Source organism: Pleurodeles waltl, chromosome 4_1 (genome assembly GCF_031143425.1).
Source record: "Pleurodeles waltl isolate 20211129_DDA chromosome 4_1, aPleWal1.hap1.20221129, whole genome shotgun sequence".
Lineage (NCBI taxonomy): Eukaryota > Metazoa > Chordata > Amphibia > Caudata > Salamandridae > Pleurodeles > Pleurodeles waltl.
Window position 1 is genome coordinate 454361662 of NC_090442.1, and position 27395 is coordinate 454389056.

Below are 27395 nucleotides of genomic sequence, written 5' to 3' on the forward strand. Positions count from 1 at the left end.
TGTATTGTGGATTTTTGTCGTTTTGCTCTTGTTTTGTTTAGATAAATATTCTCTATTTTTCTAAACCTGTGTTGTGTCATTTTGTAGTGTTTTCATTAAGTTACTGTGTGTGTTGGTACAAATTCTTTACACCTAGCACTCTAAAGTTAAGACTACTGCTCTGCCAAGCTACCAAGGGGGTAAGCAGGGGTTAACTGAGGGTGATTCTCTTTCACACTGACTAGAGTGAGGGTTCTTGCTTAAACAGGGAGTAACCTGACTGTCAACCAAAGACCCCATTTCTAACACCAATCATGGATAAACCAATCAACAATACAATTTACACAGGTAGCATATGCACTCTAGCACTGGTTAGCAGTGGTAAAGTGCCCAGAGTCCGCAAGCCAACAAAAACTGGTCTGAAAAATTAGGAGCTAAAAAATTTGAGAATGACCCTACAAAAAGGGCAGGTCCAACACCGAGGCAATGCATACTTTGGAAACCTTCTTTATTGCCTCTCACACGAACAGATTTGGCAAAACTGGCACCGATTCAATGAATCAAAATTGAGAAGTTGTTAAAAGGTTCCAAAGACTCTTTGGTGTTTCAGTTTGGTTGCTTACTTCGACATGAGTACACCATTGACACTCGACAGACCAATCTAAAACACAACCCAAAGCTGACAATTTTGCCAAAATAGTGTTTACTTCCATTTTCTCACCTTTGTGGCATATTTTCATCTATGGGTGATTCGCCACTGAATCCCTCTTGTCCCTGGAGTGGACACAGAATAATTACAGCAACACTATCTATATAGACATCCCCTCAGAAAAATGAGCAAGCAAAAGGGGTGCAGAAGTGGTCCACAGGCCTGATCATAGTTTGACCACATCTCTCCTTGCACTGATAACATTCCACTGGTTGTCAGTTAAGCAGAGCTTCGATTTCACATCCATTTGTCTTGTACGTATGACCCTGCCTTGAACAGCAATACTGCTGTTTGCCAGCCCAATATATACACTATATACGTCCATTCAAATGTTTAAGGTTGGTGTTAGACCTGACAGCCTTAGGGTGGCCACCCCTAACTTTTTGCCTGCCTCCCTCCACTTTTTGGACTCTGTTTTTGCTGGCTTTTAGACTCTGCGCACTTTACCACTGCTAACCCATGCTAAAGTGCATTTGCTCTGTCCCTTTAAACATGGTAACCTTGGATCATACCCAATTGGACTATTTAATTTACTTATAAGTCCCTAGTAATGTGCACTGTATGTGCCTAGGGCCTGTAGATTAAATGCTACTAGTGGGCCTGCAGCACTGGTTGTGCCACCCAGTCAAGTAGCCCCTTTTACCTTGTCTCAGGCCTGCCATTGCAATTCCTGTGTATGCAGTTTCACTGTCACTGTGACTTGGCATTTAAAAGTACTTGCCAAGCCTAAACCTCCCCTTTCTCTACATATAAGTCACCCCTAATGTGTGCTCTAGGTAACCCCTAGAGCAGGGTGCTCTGTGGGTAAAAGGCAGGACATGTACTATGTAGTTTACATGTCCTGGTAGTGTAAAAACCCTAAATTCGTTTTTACACTACTGTGAGGCCTGCTCCCTTCATAGGCTAACATTGGGGCTGCCCTCATACATTGTTGAAGTGGTAGCTGCTGATCTGAAGGGAGTAGGAAAGTCATATTTAGTATGGCCAGAATGGTAATACAAAATCCTGCTAACTGGTGAAGTTGGATTTAATCTTACTATTTTAGAAATACCACTTTTAGAAAGTGAGCATTTCTCTGCTCTTAAATCTTTCTGTGCCTTACAATCCACGTCTGGCTAGGTTTAGTTGACAGCTCCTTGTGCATTCACTCAGACACACCCCAAACACAGGGTACTCAGCCTCACTTGCATACATCTGCATTTTGAATGGGTCTTCCTGGGCTGGGAGAGTGGAGGGCCTGCTCTGACACAAAGGACTGCCACACCCCCTACTGGGACCCTGGCAGACAGGATTGAACTGAAAGGGGACCTGGTGCACTTCTAAGCCACTCTTTGAAGTCACCCCCACTTCAAAGGCATATTTGGGTATAAAACAGGGCCTCTGCTCTACCACCTCAGACACTTGCTGGAGAAGAAACCTGAACCAGAACCTGCATCCTGCCAAGAAGAACTGCCTGTCTGCTCAAAGGACTCACCTGACTGCTTTCTACAAAGGACTGCTGCCTTGCTGTTGGCCTGCTGCCTTGCTGAACTCTTGCCTTTCTGCAGAAGTGCTCTCCAAGGGCTTGGATAGAGCTTGCCTCCTGTTCCCTGAAGTCTCAGGACCAAAAAGACTTCCATCTTTCAACTCGACTCCTTGTGCGCCGAAAAATTTGCTCCGTGGTGAAAAATTCACTGCACGCCAATCCGGAAAGACGCCGCTCGACCCCGCAAGGAAAATATCGACGTCTGCGGTGCGACCGGAACTTTGACGCACGGCCCGCCTGGACAACGCCGCCCGACTTCCACGCACAGCCCACCGGAACGACGCGCAGCCGGACAACAAGCCCAGGATTCCACGCACAGACCCCGGGACATCTGGGACCCCGCGACCCACAGAGGAGATCTGTCCGCACGCCGGAAAACGACGCACGACTTCCCCACGTGAAAAATAACGACGCAAGTACGTGTGAGAAGGAGCGAAACCGACGCACATTCCATTTTTCCACGCATCTCTTCCTCTGCGGCCCTTTGCGGAGATTTTCCACTCCAAACCAGGTACTTTGTGCTTGAAAGAGACTTTGGCAGTCATTCTGACCGCGGCGGGCGGCAGTAGCCGCCCGCCATGCGGTCACCGCCATTTGGCCGCTCCGCGGTCAAAAGACCGCGGCGGCCATTCTGGCTTTCCCGCTGGGCCGGCGGCCGCCCGCCAAAGGAGCGCCCGTCGGCCCAGCGGGAAAGGCCCTGCAACATAGATGCCGGCTCCGAATGGAGCCGGCGGTTTTGCAGGGGTGCAGTTGCACCCGTCGCGATTTTCACTGTCTGCTAAGCAGACAGTGAAAATCATGCTGGGGCCCTGTTAGGGGGCCCTGCACTGCCCATGCCAGTGGCATGGGCAGTGCAGGGCCCCCAGGGGCCCCACGACACCCGTTCCCGCCATCCTGTTCCTGGCGGTTAAAACCGCCAGAAACAGGATGGCGGGAAGGGGGTCGGAATCTCCATGGCGGCGCTGCTTGCAGCGCCGCCATGGAGGTTCAGCCCTGCCAGGGTTATTCCGGCGCAGCGGTCAGAATGGGCAATGAAGCACCGCCAGCCTGTTGGCGGTGCTTCCGTTGCCCGCGGCCCTGGCGGTTTAGGACCGCCAGGGTCAGAATGAGGCCCTTTGTTTGCTATTTTTCTAAACACTGTGTGGTGTATTTTTGTGGTGCTATATTGTGTTATTGTATGATTTATTGCACAAATACTTTACACATTGCCTTCTAAGTTAGGCCTGACTGCTCAGTGCCAAGCTACCAGAGGGGGGCACAGGATAATTTGGATTGTGTGTGACTTACCCTGACTAGAGTGAGGGTCCTTGCTTGGACAGGGGTAACCTGACTGCCAACCAAAGACCCCATTTCTAACAGTTGGCCTCCCAGAACTGCTCCTTTCTAATCAGTTTAGTGGGATGTCCTTGAATTTACAATGCTCATCCTATATAATTTCCTTTAGTATAGCTTCAGTTCCAAAAATGCTTGAGGTTCCACTTCTTCTAATAAGTGCATGAAATTGACTCAGCTTATGATCTGCTTCCATTACCCCTCTCAGCATACACCATGGTCCTAGGGAGCATGAGAGCATTGTTATGGATATGTTAATGCCATACAAAAACAAGCAAAATAAAAATACAATTAAGGCAATGAAACTATACCCTGCAAGAACGGAAACCTCATATATAGCCATTAAGAGAACGTTATGTGCGGTAGATACTGGTCATTCATTTCACTTACATTATCTTCCCTGAACATTATGGTTAGACTCTGCATAATATAAATCATTATTTGTACATCTAACTGATAGCAGAAACAATAATGCTTCATACATGTCCTAGGCAGAAAATGTTTATATATGAATTTGATGTGACTTTAACAACTTGAGAATACGCCAATTAGCAATGGAAACAGAGGCCATCTCTCATATGGTCGCACACTGCTGAAGGAATCGTGTCAAGCAAGTATCTGCTAAATACAAAAGAGGGACAGAGAGATTACTGGTCCAGTGTACGGTCTCCCAAGTAACCAATTATATAGAAAGGTACACTGTTCCAAAAGACAACTAACCTATTTAATGTATAGGAAAGCGAGAGCGAATGAAGTCAGAGATACAGGAGGTATCAGGAGAGCCCTCAAGCACCCACTAGGGTGACGTGTTTCATCATTGGGCTATCTCCACGTCGGACCGGCGCTGCAATGTCTGGCGGACCACCCACGGGTAGGGATGGTACTCAACCGAAGGCAATTTGCCAGGTGGAGGTCTGGAATGAAAACTGACTAAAAATATAAGAAAAGATGTGTGTGTGAAGGAGAGTGAGGATAAAATAAAATTGGCTCTGAGCCTAAAACATCATTTTAATGAATCAGAGGAAAGGTTCAGGCTAAGATTAAAAACATTCAGAGTCTTGGCGGGAATAATGTCCCACTGTGCTCTATAAAGAAGGAAGGGTAGTTTTTTAAGAAGCGAGAGGGAAATTCATGATTTTGTCTTATTCCAAAGGAATTTGGAAAGAAGGGAGTCAATTTTTTTAAATTAAGTATCTGGTATATGAACTGGGGTCATGGACAAAATGTATAAAACAATGGGTATAATCATCATTTTATGGAATCCATACGACCCCACCATGAGAAATCAAGAAGATTCCAGGAGGACAGTAATTTATCAATTCTATTGAAACATTCCTTCATATTTATTTTAACAGACTCTAGGATGGAGTTAGTAAACCAAATGCCCAAGTATTTGATTTTAGAATTATTCCAATGAAACCCAGTGGAGTTAAAGGAATGCTTAGTGCAAATTTTTTAAGGGGCAGAATTCCTGTTTTCTCTGAATTCATTTTGTAACCAGTGACAGGTGAAAAGTTTGAAAGCTCCTTAAGTAAAGCAGGTATGGAGATTTCAGGGTTAGAAAGAAAGAGAAGAACATCATCTGCTTAGGCAGATAGTTTTAAATGTTTATCTCCATATTGAAAGCCTGATATAAGAGTATTGCCATGGATACGAGAAAGGAAAGGTTCAAGGGCTAAAACAAATAAAAGAGGAGATAAGGGACAATTTTGATGAACCCCTCATTGCAAGATAAAATAGTGAAATACACAAGAGTTAATTAGTACTGCAGCCAGAGGATCTGTGCAAAGCAAAGAAAAAAGAGAGATAATTTGGGGTCCAAAACCTTACCATTTCAATACTTGAAGCAAAAAAGACCAACTACTCTGTTAAAGGCTTTTTCAGCATCTATAGAAATAGCTACAAGAGGATATGATAGAGAAGGGGCTTTATTTAATGCATTAAAACATAAAAAAGAGTTATCTGAGGTTAGTCTGCCTTTAACAAAAGCACATTGTTCTTTACCTACTAATTTGGGTAAAAATGAATCAATTCAAAGAGTGAGTAATTTGGCAAATATTTTAAAATCTACATTTGCATGAGATATAGGACGATAATTTGTGCATTGTGTAGGATCTCCTCCATCTTTATGTATTAGACAGATAGTAGCCTCCTAAAAAGTACCACAAGCTTTGCCAGTAAGGAAGTAAAACTGAAAGAGTTGTAGAAGTCTAGGCAGTAAAATATTGGAGAAATGTAGATAAAATTCAACTATAAACCCATCTGTGCCAGGGGTGTTCCCTTTTTTCAGTGAGTTAAGTGCTTTTAGTAACTCTGTAATCGATAAATCAAATTCAAGAAGATCAAAATTCAATAAAGTCTGGGAAGGACGTGAAACAGTTTTAGGATAAGAATCAATAGAAGTAGAATGAATTGGATGTTCTGGAGTATATACATTTTTGTAAGATTTTGTGATTTCAGCTAAAATGTCCCCATCTTTAAATAAAAGTTTCCCATCTGTTGAATGAATGAATTCAATAAAAGAACCTTCTTTACGAATTTTCAAATAATTGGCTAAAGGTTTTCCTGATTTGTTACGACCACCATAATAACAGACACTACTACACAATAATATGGAGGAGGCGTGATCAGTTGATTTTTTTATTAAAATTTAATTTGGCTTGAACTAGTTCATGCAAGAAGAATCTGAAGACGAGGAATAAAATTTATGTTCTAAATGTTTGATATTAGCCAATAAGAATTTCTGTTGATGAGAAAAATATTTCTGTATTTTAGAAGGAAAATCTGTAATAAAACCACAAGCTGAGGCATTAAAGGAATCCCATAACAATTTGGGAGTTGTGTCAGAAGTAATATTGACTAAAAAGAATTAATTGGTGAAAGAGATAAAGGAAAAGGAAAAGTTTGGATCTAACAAAAGCGCATTATTGAATCTCCGCTTAGCTGACTTGGGATGTGATCGAACCAGATCTAAATCGGCAACAACTGGGGCATGGTCATATATGACTATAGGTTCAATGCAGGCAGAGATAAGGTTCTATGTTAGCGATTTACTAAAAAAGATATGATCCAGACGAGAAAGTGAACCACGTGGGGGGGAATAAAAGGAATGTTCTTGAGTAGTGGAATTACATAATCTCCACGCATCAATTTAAGAATTCTGGGAAATGGTGGGTGGAATTGCTTATGAGATTCATGTGGAAGAAAATGAAATGAGACTTCCGGTCAATAAAAGGGTCCATAATCTGATTACAGTCACCACCAAAAATAAAAAACGTGTCTTTATGCTGCAAACATTTCCTAGTAATAGTAGGCCAAAACATAAAATCCGGCTGAGTCAGACCATATACATTAAGAACAGTTAACAGAATATCATTAATAAGGAACTTTACGATGAGCCTTCTACCTTCAGAATTATTTTCATGAGACACAACTACACAATATAACCTTTTGTGACAAAGAATAACTATTCCATTCTTCTTAGTAAAGGTAGGAGAGACAAAGACTGATCCAACCCAAATATGTTTCAGTTTTAATGCCTCATTTTCTGTAAGGTGAGTTTCTTGTAGAAGTACTAAATCTGGTTTATCAGAGGCAAGATGAAATAATATTCTCTGCCTTTTCACAGGATTAACAAAACCTTTCACATTCCAAGATATCACCCTGAATGCAACCAACAGGAAATAAATATAAAACTACACAATCATTATTAATGCATGACTTGTAAATGAGGACAAAAAGACTTTCAGGTATAAGGAGAAGAAAAAAGGGAGAGAAAAACACAGGAACTAAGAAGAAGGAAAAAGAAAAAGAAAAAGGAAGCAAAAAGAGGTAAGGAATCAAGTGCTGAAAAAGATGACAGTACATGTCAGATGATGACTGATCAACATGCCTTAAAAGGAAACAAGAAGGAAACAGGGAGTGGCAACACACAGGAGACAGCACAACCAACACGAAGGAGCAAGCCACACCGGAATCTCACATGAGAGCAAGCAGGAAATGGAGATATAGATGTCTACAACAATTCTGTAAAGAGATTAAAGAAATATGGATTAAACCAGCAATAAACATTAATATATATCAATTTATGTCATATGAATCAAAACCAAAAGGTGGAAACAGCAACGTCCATCAAATCCTTTCAGTGAGAATGAATACATTTTGCAGGATCTTCAAAAGAGGATGTGTTATTCTGGAATGTAGCTTTGAAAGTGAAAGGATGAAAGAAACCGCATCTTGCGCCCAGTGAACGTAATGCAGGACGAAGTTCAAGGAAGTCTTTTCTTCATTTGGTAGAAGAAAGCAACTGGATATCCACCCTCAATACCTTCTGGAAGACCATATAAGCGCAAGTTATTACACCTATTGCTGTTTTCAAGATCTTCAGCTTGTTTCTTTAGCATTGAAACATCCTTCTCCAGAGAAGCAATTTTAGAAGCGGACTCCTGTATGGTGCTGACATTGTGTTCAACCAAGCTTATTCTTGATTCCATAGAAGACCACTTATCATCAAGATTTTGAATGTGAGCATTGGTTTCCTTAATTAATGGTCTTAAGGCTCTAATTTCCTCTAAGACAGTATCCAGAGAAGTAGGAGATGTAGACTTCGGAGGGGAAGGAGGATCCTGCTAGTGCCTTTTATTTGCCGAAGATGATAATGATGAACGAGCCAACAAGGCCCCAGATGTAGTGCTGAGAAAAAATGACTGAAGTTCAACTAAAATAGTGATTCAAAACCATCAAAGAATAACTCCAAGAACAGACTGAGATTAAAGCATCTAGTATTGAAATATCCATTATAATTTCCCCCCAAAATGGAAGGAATATAAAAACTGATGACAAACATGAGCAAACGGAGCTTTCATGAGGTAACGAGAATTGAAGGAACAGCGCGTTGAAAAAAACAAAATGGAAGCCGTAATATTTTTAGTCACCAAACTGCATTTTGAAAGTAATCAGTACCTTAAAAGGGATTATAGTCACAAATATCCATTCCTGGCAGCTTCCGCAACAAAAGTGGTGGTAAAGAGCGATTCCATACTGAACTATGACTCTGGAAAAAGCTGCTGATGCTCCAGTGTGGCGCGGAGCTCCGAGGTCAGGTGGCCATCTTAGGTGGCGCCCTAGCCATGCCCCCTCACACAAGTAATCCTGCTATGGTTTTAATACTTTAGACTTCTCCATGACCTGTGTGGGACAAGGCGTGGTTTGTCTTGTAAGCTTGTGAATGGCTACAAACATGGACACACAATTAGGTTCCGGCAAAGTCCCAGAAATCTGCCAACACTGATACATTTTTCTTTGGGAATCGGGTATCCTGGGTTAGCCTTTTATCAGTGCTGTACTGCATTTGGTGCAGTGTTCCAAGTGGCAGTCAGCCCAACAATGACCTCATATTTTTTGTGAATTCCACAGAACATGGATTCATGTTGGCCAATGCAGTTATGTTTGTGAAAATGCTGAGCTTTTTTTTTCATTGTGCATGCAGTTTCATTTTGCATTACTAGGCATGCATCTTGCCTACACTTTGCCATGATTTATTTACATTGAGTAGCTTGACAGAGAATCACATTTTCATAGTTTACCAAATTTAGTTCATGCTTGCATGCGTTAACTAGATACTGCACAAGTTTGTCATGTCTTAGCGATGCACATATCTCTTTCCTTATCTGCCATTATACCTCGTTTCTGTTAATTGAAACATGACCCAGGTCTCAGCACAGCGCCATTTTATCAAGAGAACATGGGCAATAGTGTGATAAATGTCTCAATAATACATATTTGTAAAAATGAATAGTTTACTGTTAGTTTTCTTTTCATAAAAATAACAACTGGACAATATTGTGACAGAAAATATAGATCTACAATTTCTTAACACATTGCATAATGCTGATATTCTCTACTATATAAATCTGGATAATAATATTATACCTAGTTCTGCAGTCACTGACAAACTCTTAGGGTATAGCTAGGAAATATAGATCTTTTGCAAAAAATATCCAGGAAACTATATAAATATATTGCATTAACATGTTTTTCACAAAATACCTTGCCATTTATATCCTTGTAATCGTAAATGTGTGAGCTTTCGTTTATTTTCCATGTTTATTGTTGATCTCCATATTGTTTACCTCTATTTTGGAATGAAGCCTGCTTAAAAGATAAAAGATCTATTTATTTACTCTCTAAAACAGAACACATTTGTCCACTGCTCATGCAATTGAAGGCTTTTTCTAATGTGATTATGTGAGGGGTGATTTACATGGTGTAGTTGTGCTACCTCTATGTGTAATGCATTTACCAACCCACTTTGGTCCAGTTGGTATCATCGGTCAAACCCTTAGCTCAATCCTGGATAGCTGTTGTACTTAGCAGCAAGTCTTACACAAAGGAACTAGTGCAAACATTTAAACAGCACCAAAACAATTGTAGAAGAAATTTACAGAACACTCAAGATCTAATATCAATTTATAAAAATAGACTTTATTTTTAGACTTTAGACAGTAGAAATTTCACTCAAGCAAATCATGCATTGCTAAATTAAAACAAATTGACACTTTAACAAATGTGAAACATTTTCAAGCAAACTTTGTGCAAATGTTGATGCGGAAACTTTTTCAAACAAACTTTTGGCAAGTGTTCCTGCAGCTAGATAGAGATACTTGGGGCAACCAACTCTGACAGTGAGCTAGTCAGGGGGCCCAGGAAAGTCTTAAAAAACAGTTACCTCCACAGAAGAAGCAGTCTTCAAGCAGTTCCAGGCACGTTACATGTGTTGCAATGGATTCCCTCGGAGTGGTCTTGATGCACAGGATAAAGGATGTTAAAAATGCTCCAAGGATGCTGTGGATGGGAAACGGTTGATGGCCTTTTCCTGACGGTACTTCTCAGTCCACGAAGATGGTGTGATGGTCCTGGTTGCAGGGTTGATGTCCCACAACCTCCTCTGCATTTTCCCCAAAATCCAGTCACCACTGGGTTACAATCTCCTGGGGAAACCGGTTTGGCAATTGATTTCGTCTCTCAGCTCCCTTGCCAGCCGGTATGCAAAAACAAAGGGCCATCTGTCCTCCCTGGTGTAACAGATCTGCAATTGAAAGGCAGTTTCTCCTTTGAAGACTGCCTTTTGGGGCTAAAACCATAGTGGCTTCCTGCAGGAGGGAGGTAACACTTCCCTGGTTTGCAGTCCCTCATTGTTCTCCTTTCTGAGAGTCATTGGCATGTCACTCTAGGAGGGCAGAAAGCTGTCTTGTGGAGCAGGCTCAATGTGTGCCCAAGAAGGCACAGGAGTTTTAAAGGCAACAAAATGGCAGCTTTGCAAAAGCTGCACACTGCAACAAGTTAGATTCACTTGCATTAACTATGAGATATAAGATGGGCTTAATATCAAGAGTTGTTTGAGACCCTGAAGTGCCCACTTTGGTTGCACCGTTTAGGAGTTAGCACAACTGCTGGGGTCATCTTTTAATCTTCTATTGAGTGACCAAGGTTTTCTCCAGTAAAACTGCAGTTTTGTGTGTTTATTGTCAGGAAATGTAAAATTGATGTCCTTCCATGTCATGTTTCCACAATGACCATTGAACTAACAAGCTCAAAATAGATAGTCATTCATTTTTGCACTGTTGATCAATCCTTAAAAGCGGGTGATGTGCTCAAACTCCCTAGATCCCACCACCAACCATGCAGTAGCACAGTAAGCAGGCCTTAATAGCTGTAAACTGCACTTAAGCACAGCACATCCTTCCTCTATAAAGATGTGATAGAGTCATTGTCTATATCACTGTTAGACTTTTTATCCTTGGCGTGGTCTCCCTTAACTTTTTGCCTCTGTTTCCCAGGTTGTTGATGTGTGATGGACTCTGATTTTGCTGTTTTTGTTACTCTGGGTACTTTACCACTGCTAACCAGTGCTAAAATGCAAGTGCTCCTTCACAAAATGCATACGTAATTGGCTTATCCATGATTGTCATATTCGATTTATTAGTAAGTCCCTAGTAAAGTGCACTAGAGGTGCCCAGGGCTTGTAAATCAAATGCTACTAGTGGGCCTGCAGCATTGGTTGTGCCACCCACATAAGTAGCTCTGTAATCATGTCTCAGACCTGCCACTGCAGTGTCTGTGTGTGCAGTTTTAACTGTAAATTCGACTTGGCAAGTGTACCCACTTGCCAGGCCTAAACCTTCCCTTTTTTTACATGTAAAGCACCCCTAAGGTAGACCCTAGGTAGCCCCAAGGGCAGGGAGCAGGGAATGGGAAAGGTAGGACATATAGGGCCTGATTACAACTTTGGTGAAGGGGGTTAATCCGTCCCAAATGTGACGGACATCCCGCCTGCCGTATTACGAGTCCATTATATCCTATGGAACTCGTAATACAGTGGGTGGGATATCCGGCACATTTGGGACAGATTAACCCCCTCTGCCAAAGTTGTAATCAGGCCCATAGTAATGTGTTTTATATGTCCTGACAGTGAAATATTGCTCAAATTCGTTTTTCACTGTTGCAAAGCCTGTCCCTCTCAAAGGTTAACATGGGGGCTACCATTAAATCTGATTAAAGTGTAGATTCCCTTTGGGATCAGATGGACATGTGGATTTTGGGGTGTCTGAGCTCACAATTTAAAAATAAATCTTTTAGTAAAGTTGATTTTAAGATTGTGTGTTTGAAAATGCCACTTTTAGTGAGCATTTTTATACTTATACCATTTTTGTGACTCTGCCTGTTTGTGGATTCTCTGTCTGGGTCAGTTTGACAGTTGGGCTGGTTGCACCTCACAATAGACAGTGGCACAAAGGGAGCTGGGTTGTAGTCTGCATTTCCTGATGAGACATCTGTGCTAGGAAGGAGGGGAGGAGTGGTCACTGACACCTGAAAGGGCTGTGCCTACCCTCACACAATGCAGCCTCCAACCCCCTGGTGAGTGTCTGGGACCTGGCCTGGGCAAGGCAGTATTTCACATTCAAGAGAGACTTTACTTTGAAGTAGTCCTACTTTAAAGGAGAAATTGGGTATCAGAAGGGCACCCAAAACCACAGACTTTAGAAACCCTTCTGGAAACCAAGAGGAACCTCTGCCTGAATAAGAGCTGAAGAGATGAGGAAGAAGAGCTGCCCTGCCTGTGATTGTGCTTTGTGGAGCTATCCAGAATTGCTGCTTCTGCCAGAGTAAGAGGGCAAAGACTGGAGTTTGCGTGCCTTCCTTCTTGTGAAGATCTCCAAGGGCTTGATTTAGAACTTGCCTCCTGTTGTTTGAAGTCTCAGGGACAGCAAAGACTTCTCTCTGCCAGCACCTGAAGTCTATGGAGAGACTCCTACTCTGCCCTGTGGTGCCCATCCAGTTCCTGGGACCCTGAAAGGAGAAGCTGGCAGTCTAAGAGGAAGAAATACACGCACTTAATGCCCTGCAGGGAAAAGATCGACGCAACTCCGATCTGCGGGTGAAAATCGACGCTCGCCTGTAACGCGACTGAAGAATCGATGCACAGAGCTGGAGAAACGACGCGCAGCATCTCTGACAGAGGCTGGTGAGATTGCAACCCGCGCTGCGTGGTTTTCGGATCATCGTGCGGCTGGATTTCCGACGTAAGCACCACTGGGCATGTAAAAACAACGCAAGGCCTTTCCGGACCCAAGAGTGCTGACCGGATCAATGCATCGCTCTCCTGCAGAGAGAAGAAACAAAACTCCGGACCCGGCGAAAGGAGAAACGACATAAGGTCTCGCTTGCTCGTGAAATCGTTGCATCGCAAGCCTTTTTTGACGCACACTCGCCCATGCGGGTTTATTTTTGGCGCATCCAAGGTACATTTTCATGCTAACAGTGTTAGGGCCTGATTCTAACTTTGGAGGACGGTGTTAAACCGTCCCAAAAGTGGCGGATATACCACCTACCGTATTACGAGTTCCATAGGATATAATGGACTCGTAATACGGTAGATGGTATATCCGCCGCTTTTGGGACGGTTTAACACCGTCCTCCAAAGTTAGAATCAGGCCCTTAGGCCCTCATTCTGACCTTGGTGGGCGGCGGAGGCCGCCCGCCAAAGTCCCGCCGTCAGGTTACCGTTCCGCGGTCGAAAGACCGCAGCGGTAATTCTGACTTTCCCGCTGGGCTGGCGGGCGGTCTCCTTCAGACCGCCAGCCAGCCCAGCGGGAAAGAGGCTTCCACGATGAAGCCGGCTCGGAATCGAGCCGGCGGAGTGGAAGCTGTGCGACGGGTGCAGTTGCACCCGTCGCGTATTTCACTGTCTGCGCAGCAGACAGTGAAATACATGTAGGGGCCCTCTTACGGGGGCCCCTGCAATGCCCATGCCAGTGGCATGGGCACTGCAGGGGCCCCCAGGGGCCCCGTGACCCCCCCTACCGCCATCCGGATCTCGGCGGTCCGACCGCCGGGATCTGGATGGCGGTAGGGGGGGTCGGAATCCCCGCGGCGGTGCAGCAAGCTGCGCCGCCGCGGAGGATTCAATGGGGCCGCGGTACACTGGCGGGACCCCGCCAGTGGTGCCGGTCCGACCGCGGCTTTACCGCCGCGGTCGGAATCCCCATTGGAGCACCGCCGGCCTGTCGGCGGTGCTCCCGCGGTCCTCCGCCCTGGCGGTCAAAGACCGCCAGGGTCAGAATGAGGGCCTTAGTGTGTTTAAAATTACATGAAGGCTCTTTTTGCATTTTTTGTGATATCTTGACTTGTGTATTGTGGATTTTCGTTGTTTTGATCTTGTTTTGTTTAGATACATAGGCCCTCATTCTGACCTTGGCGGGCGGCGGAGGCCGCCCGCCAAAGTCCCGCCGTCAGGTTACCGTTCCGCGGTCGAAAGACCGCGGCGGTAATTCTGACTTTCCCGCTGGGCTGGCGGGCGGTCGCCTTCAGACCGCCAGCCAGCCCAGCGGGAAAGAGGCTTCCACGATGAAGCCGGCTCGGAATCGAGCCGGCGGAGTGGAAGCTGTGCGACGGGTGCAGTTGCACCCGTCGCGTATTTCACTGTCTGCGTAGCAGACAGTGAAATACATGTAGGGGCCCTCTTACGGGGGCCCCTGCAATGCCCATGCCAGTGGCATGGGCACTGCAGGGGCCCCCAGGGGCCCCGCGACCCCCCCTACCGCCATCCGGATCTCGGCGGTCCGACCGCCGGGATCTGGATGGCGGTAGGGGGGGTCGGAATCCCCGCGGCGGTGCAGCAAGCTGCGCCGCCGCGGAGGATTCAATGGGGCGGCGGTACACTGGCGGGACCCCGCCAGTGGTGCCGGTCCGACCGCGGCTTTACCGCCGCGGTCGGAATCCCCATTGGAGCACCGCCGGCCTGTCGGCGGTGCTCCCGCGGTCCTCCGCCCTGGCGGTCAAAGACCGCCTGGGTCAGAATGACCACCATATTCTCTATTTCTCTAAGCCTGTTTTGTGTCATTTTGTAGTGTTTTCATTAAGTTACTGTGGGGATGATTCTGATTCTGGCGGGCGGCGGAGGCCGCCCGCCAGAATTCCGCCCCCATTATACCGCTCCGCGGTCAGAAGACCGCGGAGGGTATTATGAGTTTTTCCCTGGGCTGGCGGGCGGTCTCCAAAAGACCGCCCGCCAGCCCAGGGAAAAACTCCCTTCCCACGAGGATGCCGGCTCGTAATCGAGCCGGCGGAGTGGGAAGGTGCGACGGGTGCAGTGGCACCCGTCGCGTATTTCAGTGTCTGCAAGGCAGACACTGAAATACTTTGCGGGGCCCTCTTACGGGGGCCCCTGCCGTGCCCATGCCATTGGCATGGGCACGGCAGGGGCCCCCAGGGGCCCCACGACCCCCCCTACCGCCATCCTGTTCATGGCGGCTTTCCCGCCATGAACAGGATGGCGGTAGGGGGGGTCAGAATCCTCATGGCGGCGGAGCGCGCTCCGCCGCCATGAAGGATTCCCCCGAGCAGCGGTAAGTCGGCGGGAGCCCGCCGACTTGCCGCTTCTGACCGCGGCTGAACCGCCACGGTCAGAATGCTCGTGGGAGCACCGCCAGCCTGTTGGCGGTGCTCCCGTGGTCGGTGGCCCTGGCGGCCACCAGCAGCCAGGGTCAGAATGACCCCCTGTGTGTGTTGGTACAAATACTTTACACCTAGCACTCTGAAGTTAAGCCTATAGCTCGTACCAAGCTACCAAGGGGGTAAGCAGGGGTTAGCTGAGGGTGATTCTCTTTTACCCTGACTAGAATGAGGGTCCTTGCTTGCACAGGGGGTAACCTGACTGCCAACCAAAGACTCCATTTATAACAATCACCAACTAGAATTCTGGGGAAAGAAATTGCTACATTTCACATAAGCATTACAACGTATGTTAGGCAAACCAATGTACACTGGTTACTGATGAGTGTTTTGTCTTTTCTGTTCTTGATATGATGTCTATCTCTATAGTAAGTTTTCAATAGATTTCAAAAGACCTTAGGCCTGATTTAGATTTTGGCAGACGGTTACTCCATTGCTACATGGCTGATATCCCTTCTGCTCTATTACGAGTGCCATAGGATATAATGCTCTTGTAAGGTGGTGAATTGGATATTTTCTATGTTTGTGATGAGTAACCCATCTACCAAACTGTAAATCAGACCCTTAGTTCTGTACCCAAAAATGGCTATGTGCATAGACATGTCGTTTTTGTTCAATATATCTTACTTTTGACAATATTATTACAGCCTCTTTAAATCTATCCCTACATCTGAAGTGTGTTTATTCTCGGGTACATCCTTCTTTACTAGTATTACTCCCTTCTCATTGTGATATGAGTGATTGGGAGTCTGAGTAAGTGAAAACACCAATAGAGCACCTTACGCATATGGTCAATATTGGCAGAAAGCCATGTTTCATGAAGAAAATGTCAGGCAAGGTGCTAAAAATACAAATGTATTCCACTTTTTACATGCATTTTTATGGAAGAGTACTCCTTAAAATGAACATAGAGAAACCACACAGAAGGTTTCTACTCAAATGAAGAGGAAGAAGAGCAAGGGCAATTGTTATGAGGTCTATGGATATATCACAGAGTCAGACGATTTTTTACCATGATTCAATGTAATGGAATTCTCTCTTGAACAGAATTGCACTAAGTAGCAATGTCTGCCGGTTCCCTGGCGATTGAACCAACACACCAACACAGATAAAATCCCTATTCCTTATAGTTAAGGACATACAAAAAGTTATGGTCACCATGCAACAACAATTTGCTGTTAGATTTGTCAGCCTTAGGTTGGTCTTCCACCAAACTTTCTGCCTTCACCCTCCTAATTTTCTGAATTCCTTTTTGATAGAATAAGGACTCTGCACTTAATCAAGGCTAACTAGTGCTAAAGTGTTTGTACTCACTCCCTAAAACTTGGTAATGTTGTCTTACAACTGATTGGCATATTTAATGTACTTATAAGTCAGTAGTAAAGTGTCATGCCATAGGACGTGTTAATAAAATTTTACTAGTGAGCCTGTGGCACTTATTGTGCTCCCACTGAAGTAGCCAATTAAAATATGTCCCAGGTCTGATATTTCAGCCTGATTGCAGTTTAAAGTACCAATTAGACCTGGCAGTATAACCCCCTTGCCAAACCTCACACTCTCCGTTTATTGCATATGTTACCCCTGAGGTAGGCCCTAAGTAGCCGTAAGGGGAGAATGTACTGTAAAGGTTGGACATGTACTTTTAAGTTTTACATGTCATGGGAGTGAAAAACTATCAAATGTAATTTTTACTACTGTGATTGGCATTTTTCTGCCTCAGCTATGTTGTGCCTGCAGTTTGTTTCTGGGTGTAGTTGACAGTTGGACTTTGTTTATTGCTACTAAATAGCCACATATTACAGGGATAAATGTGCCTGGATGGACCATCCCTGGAGGATGGAGGAGTGGAGCTGGACATGGCCCACTTACCAATCAGTAGTCTGTGCCGTGCCTTCACACAAAAGACTTGACACCACTTCATTCTTAATGCAGCCAGCCTGGAGGCAAGTCAGGGGAGAGGCAAGACACTTGAACTACATCAAAGGGAATTCTCTAGAAACTTCTACTTCAAAGAAGGAACCAGGTATAAAAATAGGGACCTCAGACGCACTCTTTATTTCCCTTTAAGGACCTGTGGAAGGTCTCTCAGATTATTGCTTGCTGCTGTGGCCTGCTGTGTACTTAAGAGTACTGCTTTCCTGCTCCTGGAAGGACTGCTGTCCAGCTTGAACCCTGCCTTGAACCCTCAGAGACCTGCCCTGCTACTTTAACCCCGTTTACTACTTTAACCTAGGACTACCAAAGTAACTCCAAGGGTTATTTGGCTGGCCTCCTGATTATAGCCTCAGGAACAGAAAAAACTCAAACTATCTTGAACCTGGACCCAGCTGAGTTCCAGCCCTTCCAGTGGTGCCTCGTCTGTCCTGAAACCTTGGAAGTGGTACTAAAGGTGTCCAGAAAAAAACATAATCCAACACTTGTGAAAGTTTTGGCTAACAATTGCTCTGAGAACTGAGAGAGGACCGGAACCAATGTGCTCGTCTCTCAGTCCGAGGAACAGCGCCGGTCAGTCTGTATTTGCATCAGCTCTGGTTAAGTTCTTCTCCGCAGCAGCAAATCCTGTCCAGCGTTCCTTCACAGAAGGGTTATCTAGCCTCATGGAGGCCTCATTCGCTACTGCCTCCAACCTTGTCCCACTGGAAATTTTTGACTTCCAAAAAAGACTAAGCCGCAAATGGAAATTTTCACTAAGGCATTGATGATGACACCTGCTCCTCCGACAGCCTTGCAGCACTGAACAGAAGATTTTTGTTGAAATTTCTACTAAGTCCGCAGGTAAGCGCTGACCAGGCTCAATCCACTTCTTCTATCTGACTCACTTGTCTTCGGGGTCAGCCATATTTTTTTACTTTGACCCAGTCTTGTACTACTAGATGCCTGTGATTGGCACTTTGAAGCACTAGATTTTACCTTAAACTTTAAAAGTTAATGACTTCCGGTACTGATTGCATTTTTTTGTTCTGGTGTCAAATAATTTATTAGCACTTACCCAATTTTTTTAATTGCTGTGGGATTTTATTCTTGTGTTGTGTTTTTACTTTAGTACTGTTTTTGTGCTGCATAAGCATTAAGGTAAGCCTGACTGCTTTGTGTCAAGTACCAGAGGGTTAGGCACAGGTTAATTTAAGTGACTTTAGTGGTTCACTTTGTCAGGGATTGTGGCTGTTGCTTGAGCAGGGTTAATAATACACCACTCAACCAACAACCCAATTTTTCACAAGAGATGTCAGAGAATGTTCTGCAGGTAAGGCACTGGGGAAGTGTTAAAATTAGGGTCTTTGATTGGCAGTCAGATTACCCCCTCTCCAAGCAAGGACCCTCTCTCTAGTCAGGGTAAGTCACACACAATCGAAATTATCCAGTGCCCACCCTCTCGTAGCTTGGCACTGAGCACTTAGAAGGCAATGTGTAAAGTATTTGTGCAATAAATCATGCAATAACACAGTGTAAACACCACAAAAATACACTACACAGGTTTAGAAAAATATAGAATATTTATCTGAGTAGAATAAGGTTCAAACGATCAAGATTTGATAAGTACAAGTTGAGATATCACTTTTGTAATGAAGAGTCTTTAGTTCTTAAAAAGCAATGGTTGTCTCTTGCAAGCACAAAATACCTGGTTTGAGTCTAAATTATCCGCAAAGGACAGCAGAGGAGGAGATGAGTAAGAAAATGGGAGGTGTGGGTCAGTTTCTCCAGTGCGCACAGACTATGCGTCAATATTTTACACGCAGCAAGGGCTTTGCATTGATTTCCAGCATGCGGACTTGGATCCTCTTCAGGTTGTGGGGTATTTGGAGGCCGTGGGGATGATGCGGAGAAATCCTGGGCGTGCGGAACGAAGTCACAGGAGCTGTATTGATCCGGTGGGCAATGAGGGGAAATTTCTGTTGCACGGCAGCGCTGTGTCGATTCTTCTTGCACGAAGTCGGGCTGCGTCATTCCGGCTCGGCTATGCATTGATCCAGTGGACCGTGCGCGAAATTCCGGTTGCAACGATGGCGCAGCATGGATCTCCACTCAGGGAGCCGGTCTGCGTTGTTCCGGTTCTGCGTGCGTCGATTTTCTCACCACGATGCAGGCTGTGCGGCGATTCTGGCATGCTGTGTGTTGATTTTTCACCGCACAAGGAGTTCTTTGCAGAGATGAAGTCTTTTTGGCCCTGAGACTTCAGAAAACAGGAGGCAAGCTCAATCCAGGCCCTTGGAGAGAACTTTTCAGCTGAGCCGCAGGGCAGCAAGGCAGCAGGGCAACAGCAAGGCAGCAGTCCTTTTCAGCAAAGCAGTCAGGTGAGTCCTTTGGGCAGCCAGGCAGCTTCTCTTGGCAGGTTTCAGGTTCTGGTTCAGAGTTTCTTCCTCTGTCGTATTTTGTCCAGAAGTGTCTGCGTTGGTAGGGTCAGAGGCCCTGTTTAAATACCCAAATGTGCCTTTGAAGTGGGGGAGACTTCAAAGAGTGGCCGAGAGGTGCGCAAGGTCCCCTTTCAGTTCCATCTAGTCTGCCAGGGTCCCAGTAGGGGGTTTGGAAGTCCATTGGGGGAGGGCAGGCCACTGTCCTTTAACATGTATGTGTCAGGCCCTCCACCCTCCTGGCCCAGGAAGACCCATTCAGTGTGCAGATGTGTGCAAGTGTGACTGAGCATCCTGCATTTGGGGTTGTCTGAGTGAAATGCACAAGGGAGCTGTCAACTAACCCAGCCAGAAGTGGATTGTAAGGCACAGAAGGATTTAAGTGCAGAGAAATGCTCACTTTCTAAAATTGGCATTTATAAAATAGTAATATTAAATCCAACTTCACCAGTCAGCAGGATTTTGTATTACCATTCTGGCCATACTAAATATGACCTTCCTGCTCCTTTCAGATCAGAATCTACCACTCACAGTATATGAGGGTAGCCCTAATGTTAGCCTATGAAAGGAGCAGGTCTCAAAGCAGTGTAAAACAAATTTAGGAGATTTACACAACCAGGACATATAAACTTCACAGGTACATGTCCTGCCTTTTCCCTACATAGCACCCTGCCCTATAGGTTACATTAGAGGTGACGTATATGTAGAAAAAGGGGAGTTTAAGGCTTGGCAGGTACTTTTAAATCCCAAGTCGAATTGGCAGTGAAACTGCACTCACAGGCCTTACAATGGCAGGCCTGAGACATGGTTAGGGGGCTACATATATGGTTGCACAGTCAGTGCTGAAGGCCCACTAGCAGCTTTTAATCTACAGGCCCTGGGCACATGTAGTGGACTTTTACTAGGGACTTATAAGTAAATTAATTAAGCCAATTGGGTATGAGCCAATGTCACCATGTTTTAAGGGAAAGAGCATATGCACTTTAGCACTGGTTAGCAGTGGTAAAGTGTGCAGAGTCCTAACACCAGCAAAAACAGTGTCAAAATGTAAAGGGAGGCAGGCAATAAAGCTGCCAGGTTTAACAGGAAGCAGTAAGAAAATGTTGATAAGCCTTGTGCATATATTGTTTGCAGCAAATAATTGTGATATATTGAACATTTTGGAAAATAAATAATCAGGAATCATTTAAAACATGCACAAAACAGCCAGCAGTGCACACTTGTCCAGTACTGGCAGTTTTACTTTTTTGACACATTAATATATATGTGTATGATTTTATTTCATATTAACAGGTCATTATTGTCAAAATGTCATAGAGACAAACAGTAGAAAATATATCAATACTCTATGTCCAATGCTTCAAAACTGCAGTGAACTCTGTGACAAGGCCTGTTAAGACCTCTTATGTTTTTATCATATGCTTGTTTGCAGATTCCTAAAACTCATTTTATTTAAGAGTGTGACGTTTTAGACACTAGCAGAAGTGTTACTACCTAGCGCATCTGTCTCCTATCTAGGCTGAAATATTTTTGTAGTTGTTGCTGCCATAACACTAGTAGGGGTAGGGGAATTGGAGGAATTTAGTAATTCTGTGTCACTCATGCAACACGGAATAACTAATACATTCTCTCTCTCTGTCTGCAGTATTAATCAGCGTCGTAATGTTTTTAAACAGGGCTGGAAGAGGGAGCTCTCCCTCTAGCTTTAAAAACATCTGCAGTGATTTTTAAACACAGAGGTACTGTTTTTTCTTCCACCCCTGCTTAAAGTACTACTGTGGTGCAGTGCATGCTCCTCAGCACCCTTACATAATTATGTAAGGGCGCTGACAAGTATGCACTAGAGTGGATACCCCTCAGTGCTCTTACATATTTATGTAAGGGCACCCATAGGTCAGGGGTATGCATTTTACTACAGTGCAGTGCATAGCCCTTATTGCCCTTAGGGGTACTGAGGGGTGTGCACTTCACTTCAGTGCAGCACATCTCCCTTGTTGCCCTTACATATGTTTGTAAGGGTACTGAGGGGTATGCACTGGAGAGGATACACCACGGTGCCCTCCCTTACTTATGTAAGGGCATAAAGGGGTATGAACTGGAGTGGAAGACCCTTGGTGCACTTACATAGAGGGGTAGGCACTACAGTGCAGCACATAGCTTTCAATGCCCTTATATATGAATGTAAGGGTACTGAGGGGTAGGCACAGCACTGGAGCACATACCCCGCGGATCCCTTACATAAATAGGCAGGGGGCATCGAGGGGTATACCCTGTTCTGAACTGCAGTGCATACCCCTCCTTGCCCTTCCATACTTATATAAGGCACACACAGAGGAGTCCACACTGCACATTGAGGTTCCCACTCTGCCCTTTCTCAGAATTCTGTGGAATTTTAAGATAACTCCACGGAATTCCACAGAATGAAACTTCACCAATTCTGCTCACCCCTAAACAGTATTGATGCTTACAGCGAAAACTGATATTTTTCTATTGTTTTTGTTATATGGGCAATGTATCTATATTTAAATCAACATTGAGCATTTATAACCATATTTCTTTTATTTTGCTGAGACTTTAGTGTCTCCAAGTGTTTTATAAACATGAGATATAATAAGTAATTAGATACTAAAAATAATCTAATAACTGACCATTAATTGGAGGGTGTTTCGGACAGAACTATCAAGCCAGTGGTCACTCTGGTCTGCAGCGTCAACCAGTCTCAGTAAGGGGCTGTTCCGGTGGGGGTTACAGAGAGGTGACTTTTAGCCTAGCACTCTTTATCATTTCCAGGCAAGAGACAGGGAATAGCTCGACAGATATGCTGGCAATCCATATTAAAACTTGATTTATAGGCTTGATTTTTTCTGCTAAAGTTTGTCACAGTGCTTAGAAGTAGTCTAGATAGGGTCTAGGATGCTAGGAACTTGATAACCATATTAGGGATGTTCATATTGTTTTCACTGGACATGTCATGCATCACTACATTTATTTCTTAATCTGTGTGGTTACCGTTCATATTTTATGCACTGGACTCGGGTTTTAGAATTTAACATTTTAAAGTTTTATCCCCTGCTTCTTAGTGCAATTCTGAGTGTGTTTTTTATTAAGGAAATGGATTTTAGAATTGAACTGTATTTTTTAATTCATCCCGTGGGACTGATCGTGACCAGAAAACATTCCCTAACAGTACTGCTTAGTAAGTTGTGCATGGGTCGCAGTCAAACTAGATTTCCGATTTGTTTTGTTGCATTACACTGAGTCACTGAACCTGCAGCTCTAAGGGGCCCACAGATTGTGGCGAAATAATGCTGCATAATTTACCTAAAACAGGCTTACAGCTTGAAAACAAATAGAAAACTACAGAAGCAGACTCAACAAAGTTTAGAGGAAAGGAAGAATTGCATCATACAACAGTCGCATGCACAAAACATCTTGTTCTTTACCTGCGGGTAACATTAAACTTTAATGTTTATTTTTCCAAATTGCTCAGCGATCTCTTAAATTAATACAAAGTGTTTTAAATTATGTATAACCCTTCGCAAACTCTACCAATTCTGTTGGTTATTGAACTAGTGCCTGACCTGCTGTGTCAAAGGGGTAATAAAAAAAACTGAAGATATCATCTTGTTCTCCTGATCATCAATCACAGTTTCATCAGAATAATATGTTTGCTACACTGTTTTTAATTTTGTTCTTTTGGAATTGTTTTCTCTTCCTGACAGGGCATCGATGAAAATCAAGGTGGAATATCCTGTCCTTTTCGTGTCGGGAAACAAGCTAGATAATGTTGCAATGGAACGGAACTAAAGCACACTTTTAAATTTTAAGTTTCTCAATTTGCCAACAACAATGTTTACGTGGATCCAGGTGCTGGTCCTAGCTTTGTTTACCAAAGGAGTATTGCTTTCTTTAAACGACCACAACTTTTTAAGGAAAGAAATTAAGATTGAAGGTGACCTGGTGTTGGGTGGGTTGTTCCCAATCAATGAGAAAGGAAGTGGGACTGAAGAATGCGGAAGAATCAATGAGGAACGGGGCATTCAGCGCCTGGAGGCCATGCTCTTCGCAATTGACAAAATCAACAGTGACGGTCACCTACTTCCTGGTGTCAAGCTTGGAGTTCATATTTTGGACACGTGCTCTAGGGACACTTATGCGTTGGAGCAATCCCTTGAGTTTGTTAGAGCCTCGTTGACAAAAGTGGATGAAGCAGAATACATGTGTCCCGATGGATCCTATGCCATCCAGGAAAACAGCCCCTTACTTATTGCTGGTGTAATCGGAGGCTCTTACAGCAGCGTATCCATCCAGGTAAGAGTACTAAAGATGACGTTTCTCAGTTTGCATGCTTTACGTCTATGTGATGGAGGGAAGGCGCTCATTTTTACAAATTCGGAAAATTGAATCCTATGTCTGGGTACATCCCAGACATCACTATGCCAATCTCCAAGGTTCAACAAGTTCTAAAAGTAATGAAGTCTTATCGAAAATTCATAATTTGGTTTCAGTTTTTACTCCTTGCAACCAAGGCCGGCTTTAGTGTGGTACAACCGGTGCAGCCGCATCTGGCTCTGACTTTGGTGAGGCACACTGTGTTTAAAAATAACTTTTAGATTAAAAGCATATGAACTTCCTTGTGCTTCTAGCAGTTTTCAGGCAACAATAAAAATGTCAAGATAACTCTGGGGATTAATGTCCCTACTGGTGAGAAATGGAATTTTGTCTAGTGGGAGGTTGGCTCATCATAAAGTAACACAGAGGGTTAATGTGCCTGCTGCAAAGAATGTGTACCATGCAGATCACTAGACTAAGTATGAGGAAAGTATGGCTAGCATCATAAAAAAAATTACTAACTGGACTTTTCTTGCCACACAAACTGAAAATAAAAAGTAAAGCAGTTGACATAAGCTAGCTAATTTAAAGCACCACCGTGAGCGTGAAGGAGGCTCAAAAACTAAAAAGATGTTTGCTCGCAGTCAAAGTTATCGGCAAACGTGCAATTATCCATGCAACAGGATCTGTCCCCAAGGCGGTAACAAAACCGCCCTTAGTAGGGACAAATGTAATGCATTTAGCAATGAAAAGAAAGGATTTTTGAAAAGCAAGCCCACAAACTGGTGATAGTGATGGGCATGCAGTGGGCATGGCTAAAAGCAAAGACACATAACAACATGTCGGAAAAGCAGCGCTTGCGTGCTGCTTTGCTTGACTTAATAACAAAATATATGTCAGAGAGAGTGCATGGAGAGATGAGTTGCGCTGTTGGAGAATGGTAGTGAGGAAATTCCTGGAGAAGGATGTTATGGGGGGACCAAAAAAGATTGTTGCACCTAGAGCATTAAAGCCAGCTGTGTGCAGTTCCAACTGTGTCATTGCGACCTCTATCAGGCCATTCACAAGCTCTAACATAGCCTCTACCTGCATGATTATATCCGGCAGTCAGGCAATGTTTAAAGGAGATTGAATAACCTTCATTTACAAATAAAAAGAAGTGTATTCCATTTTATAAGACAAAATACTGGTCGTAGGGGTATGGGAGTGTGTTTATAACTACCATGAGGCATGTATAATACAATATCATGTTTAAAATATTCACATTTCATAGAAAATAGTACTGCCGTTCAGCGTATATAATGCCATATTTGAGGACATAGGAGCCGGGGCGAAGGAAGACAAAGGGGCCTATTTATGAAAAAGTCACACAGTGCAGCACAGCAAGTCACCTTGCAGAATGCAGCACACATATCACAAGTAACAAGTAAAATAAAGAGTAACAAGTAGAAATAATGATATTTCTCCTTGTTACACGTTTCCTGGGAAGGCGTATCTTTTTGGTGCATTCCCATGTTTACCAGTTCTGGTAAATCTGGAAATACGTACAAAAAAACGTAGGCATTGCATGGGAACACTGAAGCAATGCCCATGGAATGCCTTCCCAAGGCAGCATAAGGCAATGTAGCTACTTGTGCTGTGTTGCCTTACTCCAGATTTATGTGGCCTTGTGTGGCTTCATAAATCTCACCTAAGGTTTGCGGTGTTCTTGCACCACAGAGAGATTTGCGAGCTGGTTTATGTCACCAAGAGTGTCACAAACCAGCTCATAAATAGACCCCAAAGTCTTTTGTGAAGAACTCAGGTCACATGATCCCACAATTACAACTTTGGCTACTTCTCTTGCTTGTCAGGCTATGATATTGCAACGGGAGTTGTGAAACAAAGTCCAGAACTATAATAAATGTGGTAAACTAGTTTTGAGATGCACTCATAGCTGGAGTTTCCAGGTGCATTCCTAGATCTGCCTGGTTGAAGCAACAAATGGAGCTTAGCATGAATTCTGTCACTATAAATTACTTGCCCCTAGGATTGTTTCCTTCTGACGGAAATACAACAGTGATGCTCTGTTGTGGCCATTGTTTTCTAATTTGTATCCAGAGAAGAAAAAGGCAGTCTTACAAATGAGAGCAGCGTCAGGAGTGGCTTTGTGCTATTGGAAATCTTCCTATGTGAGTCGTCACAACCAGACTCTAGGTTTTAATTTTGAATACCACTATCTTTCTATGTGACACAACCTCCCCAAAATACCACGGTGGCACACTTAGGAAACCAATCGATTATTTCCACCCCAATCCCATCTGAATCACTGAATGTGTCGTGGACAGCAATAATGATTTGAATAACACTTTATTTGACACGTGACACTCATTTCTGTATACTATGTCAAACATATTGTGTTATTGTGTTACAAACAGTGAAGAAATGGAATGTGTTGTTGTCCTGTAAATACTATTGTGCATAATAGACATTGGTGCAACAGAGTTTTCAGATAAAAAACTGACCTTATTTTTATGGTGATTTCTTAGGTGCGAGATTCTGCATGCAAGCAGTTTTAGGTGGTCGCATTACATCATACTTTCCGTTAACCACACATTAACACCTCCCCGTACACTACATACTCCAGTACCAAGAGGATTCTAGTGTGCATAACATCAAGAAGCTACATCTCCCCCTTTGTTAAATAAAAAATGGCAGACATCACCAAAATCCCATTTCCTAGATTAGTCAATGTCTGACAGCTAGAGTGATTTGAGATGATTGAAGTTCTCACTGATCGGATGACGGCACCATAGGCTCATGCTCTTGAGCCTGGCCTCAACAAGTGTTGTGGTAGGTGTTTGAAATGTGATGTGTCCCGAGTGATGGATTGTCCAGGACGATGTGCTGTTGCCATATGTCCATTGCACCCCACAGCCGGTAAAGGATCAGCAGCAAAAGGAGTGTCCATTTTTCATCTGTGTTTCTCCTTAACCAATACCCAGTCTCCTTTGTCAAAAATGTTGTCCTTGGCATGGCGACGCATATTTGTTTTCATTTTTCTTTTTCAAGCTGCGTCGGTGTCTCGAATATTGGCAGTATTCACTGGTCAATCCGGGGTCCATTGAGGTGGTTTTGTTCTGATGGCTCTCCCAAATAGCAAGGTGGCTGGACTCTC

The 27395-nt window shown here is 43.9% G+C and overlaps 1 protein-coding gene across 2 annotated transcripts in view; it reads left to right on the top strand.

Moving 5' to 3' along the window:
• The window catches only part of GRM3 (glutamate metabotropic receptor 3), a 1234490-nt gene that overhangs the window by 640161 nt on the left and 566934 nt on the right, over positions 1-27395 (top strand). For both annotated transcript variants that reach the window (XM_069228714.1, XM_069228715.1), the window contains exon 3: positions 23629-24217. In XM_069228714.1, coding sequence (XP_069084815.1) covers positions 23756-24217 — 462 coding nt within the window. In that variant the 5' untranslated portion in view covers positions 23629-23755. The remainder of the gene's footprint in view (positions 1-23628; positions 24218-27395) is intronic.